The sequence below is a fragment of the Crocodylus porosus genome, unplaced genomic scaffold (genome assembly GCF_001723895.1).
Source record: "Crocodylus porosus isolate Cpor-Errol unplaced genomic scaffold, CroPor_comp1, whole genome shotgun sequence".
Classification (NCBI taxonomy): domain Eukaryota; kingdom Metazoa; phylum Chordata; order Crocodylia; family Crocodylidae; genus Crocodylus; species Crocodylus porosus.
The window spans coordinates 4,486,656-4,491,453 of NW_017728936.1; the positions used below are offsets into that span (position 1 = coordinate 4,486,656).

The 4,798-nt window shown below is 46.8% G+C and overlaps 1 protein-coding gene across 1 annotated transcript in view; it reads left to right on the top strand.

The window, feature by feature from the left end:
* LOC109317955 (transmembrane protein 45B-like) overlaps window positions 1-4,367 on the top strand; it is a 9,979-nt gene extending 5,612 nt beyond the window's left edge. Inside the window, exons 2-6 of the mRNA XM_019546923.1 lie at window positions 174-378; window positions 731-940; window positions 1,491-1,672; window positions 3,463-3,608; window positions 4,052-4,367. Coding sequence (XP_019402468.1) covers window positions 195-378; window positions 731-940; window positions 1,491-1,672; window positions 3,463-3,608; window positions 4,052-4,181 — 852 coding nt within the window. The 5' untranslated portion in view covers window positions 174-194 and the 3' untranslated portion in view covers window positions 4,182-4,367. The remainder of the gene's footprint in view (window positions 1-173; window positions 379-730; window positions 941-1,490; window positions 1,673-3,462; window positions 3,609-4,051) is intronic.
* Window positions 4,368-4,798: the final 431 nt, after the last annotated feature.

Consider the following 4,798-nt stretch of genomic DNA (forward strand, 5'->3'; position numbering starts at 1 on the left):
AAAAAAAAAAAAAAAAAAAAAAAAAAAGCGATACTGCCAATAAATCTGTGCGTTAGGATTTCACAGGAGCTGCGTGTCTTCATGCAACTGATGGCAAGCTCCATGTAAAGATACAAAGCTCTTTAGTATGAATTTGCAAAAAGACTTTGACCATTTGTTTTTTGTCTTTTCAGACCCAGAAAGTTGGTTCAACAATGTCCAGCTTCACAGGCGATGCCCTCCGAGGCAGCTGCTTCTTTCTCTTTGGATTCTGGTGGTCCGTGAAATATCCCCTGATGTATCTGAACAGGAAGCTGAACACGGAGGGGCAGAGGAACCTCTGTTTCCAGCGTTTAGATGTCTTTGAAGGGACAGTCAAAGCTTTCTTTGCTCTAGCAGGTAAGGACTGTTATTGCTGCTTTCTCCAGTCACCCAATGGCCAAAAACAATTACCAGGATTGTGCCACAACTATTATCTCATTAGAGACCCCTCGGTGGCTTCGCTTTAGCACTTATACAGCAGGCTAAACTTCCTCAAGCAACTGGACATATCCTATGTCTTGCAGGCATATTCTAGCAGATAAACTTAGTGCTGTATTGAGTCAGACCAGTGCATCACAGGAGAGGTCCTGCAGATGCTGCAAAAAACTCCATTTGGTTTCTTCACGTCTCCCGTTCTGCTTCCATATCTGTTCCTCCCTGTCCTCCTTTAGGAGTCAAATGTGTGATCCCTTGGTGTTTCTTTCTCTAGGGATCGTGGCTGAACAATTTGTCCCTGATGGTCCCCACTTGTCTCTGTACAGTGCGGAGGATCACAGCTGGGTGAAGCTTGGAAATTGGCAGTACACCACCATGTACTTCTTCTTTGGCCTCTCGGGCATCGTGGAGGTTCTTTCCTACCGACTCAAACTGCCCCTTGGGCTGGATCGTCTCTTGCTGTCTGTGGCTCTCTTTATTGAAGGTGAGTTGTTTTTTAACCAAAAAAAAAAAAAAGGAATGACTGTGGCTAAAGCATAGCGGTAAAAGCTGTTGGAGACCACGTACTGTGGAAGAACACAGCTGGACGTCTCACAAGCAGCCCAAGTGGTTGGGTTACTTGCTGACTGGATGCTAAACAGCACGGGGGGCTTGTTCGGGAGGAGGAGTTGAGCAGCCTGGAGTCCAGGTTTGGTGGATGACCCCAATCCAAAATCTCAAAGCGGAATTCTGTGACGGCCGGACCCAGGCTCTTGAGGGAAAAATCTTAGTGACGCTCTCAATTTTAATATAGCTCAAAGGCTGACCTCCTGGGAAAACCTAGCAAGCTCTGGGAGGCGTTGTGTTTGTTCTAATTGGCCATACAATGTCTTTTAAGATGGAAATAGCTATTTCCCTCAACTAGCTGCTAGTCGACCCTGCATAGAACAGCAGATACGGTCCGTCCTAGTCTGTTAAGAAAAGCCAGGCTCCTTTGTGACTCTTTTATCCCAATAAGACCTCACACCAAACCATCTCGGATGCTCTGTTGGCAGGTTTCCTCTTCTGTTCGCATAACTACAACGTTGCTCTGGATCAGCACCTCCACTCCCTGCTGCTTATTGCTATATTTGGTGGAACCCTCTGTGCCTTGCTGGAAGTATGCCTGCGGGATCGCGTCGTCCTGGAAATCATCCGGACCAGTCTCTTCATCCTCCAGGGAACTTGGTTCTGGCAGGTTAGTCCTTATCCAGCACTTTTAGCTGAGCGATAGCTTGGGTAAGGGCATGGAAAGGAGGAAACTGTCACTGCTTTGGCACGGTGCAGGACTGTTCCCCCGACCCCCTTCCAACCAATGATGACCAACAGGCCCCATGGGGCAAGATGGTAGGACCCAAAGACAGAGCAGACAATCTCTGCTTCATCCTCCCAGGTTACTTGGCAAGCACACACGGACCGAGCTTGGTCAAAAGGATTGTCTAATTATATGCTGCTCTGCAGCTGCAGTACTCTCCCATGAGAAACAAGCCTGGAAAGATGAATATTATCTGGCCTGTAAAGACATCGCTATCAAGGAATTGAACTGAATTTTTTAGACTGGCCTGAATTTTTAACAGCACTTGGTGCCGCAGCTGCTATATGGGATGTGTGCAGTATTGATAGCGCTGGGCTTTAATCATGAGCCAGACAGCCAAAATCAGATTTTTTTTTTTAAGTGGATCTTCCATTTTTATAAAGCCTTTAAAGATTGCCCTTTTAATGTCTTCCATAACTGTGAAACTTGCTGGCTTTGAGAAGATTGGCTTTCACTTAGTCACCTGACTGCAGGGGCTGTCACCAACAGCCAGACCCTAACAGCCTTTTTAGGGTATCTGGCCAGAGTGAAGTTATAGCCTCGTGTGGAGGGAGCCCTGGCTTCTGGCCTCTGCTGCCAGGATTGTCTTGGTTTAGCTCTGGAGAGTTGTGGCAATAGGGACTCCTAGGGGACTGTCCTCCCCACTGGGGCCCCCTCTGGCCTGCCCAGTGGCCAGCTTCAAAAGGAGCGGGTAGGCACCCAGCCTTCCCTATTGCTCACTAACCAGGCAGCTTTCCTGAGATGGGGGAGATCCCACTGCGACAAGATGGACCTAGAACCCAGTCCGCCCGGTCTGAGAACAAGTGTTCGTGCTGCTGGGCTACTGATTATCCCCTCTTCTCTGGCTCTCGTTCAGTACTGAAACCAATGCTGCTGTCAGGTTCTGGTGGAAGTTGGTGTCTTCTTTCCAGTTTGGATCCCAGCATGAAGGAAGCATCTCTCTCAGGCTCTGAGGGTGAATAGGCATTAAGATGGCCCTGCCTGTTGGCTACTTGTAGGGGCCTCATTGAACAAACAGGCAGCTTGGATTGCTCTTCAAAGGCACTCTGGAAAATGCAGGTTCCTCACTCTCTGCACCTCCAGATTTATGCCAGGGGTCTGGTTCCTTCCCTGGCACTGTCACGGAGGGCTGCCCCCTCTGACACTACAGCAGTTTTGCTGCCTGCCAAGTAGGAGTTGCCCGTTCCTGCTTCTGGCATCATGTTGTGATGCCTGATAAGTTTAAGAGCCACATGTGGGATCCATGTTTCCTCTCCTTGAAGTCCAGTAGCTCTAAACTACCTTTATTCTAGAAACCTACCTGATCTCCTTGTGTGGCCAAATGTCACTGGTGCCATGACTTAGAGGCTGGGAGGTGAGAGCAGAAGGAAGACAGTAAGTGGTGGCCTGAACAGGTTTGGATGGGTAGACCTCAGATCCTACTATTAAGGATCTGAAAGGTAGGCGTATTACATTCTTGGCACCCTGAGTTACAGCCCAGCATAGGAAATGGAGCCAAGCCAAGGGGAAATGCAAGAGCAGCGGTCTGATAGTGAGGCCAGTGCATTTTGCCTGTTGTCAGTGAATGTCTTGCCCCTTTCTCACAGTAGGACTACTGTAGTATAAGTGAGGAGGGCAAGTGTGGAGAGTGCAAGGTGATAGAAGGCTGAATATCATCTCTCTTATTCCATCAGATTGGATTTGTGCTGCATCCACCATGGGGAGGGCCAGGCTGGGACCAGACCGACCGTGGAGTCTTTGCATTCCTCAACGTGTGCTTCTGCTGGCATTATGCAGCTGCTCTCCTCGTCGTGGCTGCCAACTTTGCTGCTTCTCACTGGTAAGTGACTGAGTGTTGGGAGATCAGGATAGGAGCACCATTTCTCTCTGGGGTTGGTTGTTAGCCATGATTTCTCAGTAGCGGATGAGTTACTTAAACTTGGTGATCTGCTGAGAAACTTGCCCGTGTTTTTTACGTGCACATAATTCTGATTTGTTGCACACTGATCTCAAGTGTACAATAGAAATGGAATAAATAAGCAACCCTGCTACTACTGCGTTGCCAGCCATGAGTGTCATGATTGGACCTCCTAGTCTAATGAAACTTGCCAGTTTGGCATAACTGAATAAATTAAATGTTAATGGAGGGTGGGGAGAGAGGAGATGTTGAAGGGATCTGCTCTTGCATAGTAGTGCAAAATGGTGTTTATGACACGCATGGGAGGATTTCCAAGCTATCTGAATCCATGAAAAGTCACTTCTCTGTCTTTCTCTCAAATACAGCTACAACCAAGCATGTCAGTTAAAGCTTGAAGGCATTGATGTTGAACTTGACATTGGGTGCTGTCTACGAAAATTCAACAGACGCTCCGATCCTGTTCTCCTACCAGAGAATGGGTCGGATGAAAAGTGACTACTTGGCTGACTTTTTTTCTCTCTGCTTTCCTGCTAATGATCCTTGTGTCAAAGTTCTTAAGAGGAAGAGATTTTATTTGCCATTTTAAATAAAGTTGTGACTTTCTATGGGCATCTCAAAAATAGGAGGACAGCACCCAGTGTACTTTCGTACAACTTCCCTGCTGTCTCCCTTCTAGATCTGAAAAGCGTGGCAGAGGTGTGCCCTATTTTTGCATTTAAAACACAATGCTCCATCTTGGGTTTTAAAGTTTTTCTTCTTTAAAGACCTCCTTATTACATGTGGGCATGAGGCAACTGTGCACTGGCCAAGCAGGTTCCAAATTGACCCATAAAGCTGCAAGTCCTAGATGGGTGTTTGGTTTTTTGGGGTTTTTTTTTCCACGAACTAATCCTGATACAAACTTAAGAAAAGTCCATGCGTTGCACTTGAGGGGGGTTGTCACTGACTTTGGTTGATTTACAGTGTGTATTTTTTGTATGCAATTTATTATGCTGTAAGTATCTGTAACACCCAATAAAATAATTTTAAGAGTATGTAAGCACAGTTCTAGAGCTGATGGATCAAAAAGGGACAAATAATAATCTTTTAACCCAAAACGGTTCTGAAATGGA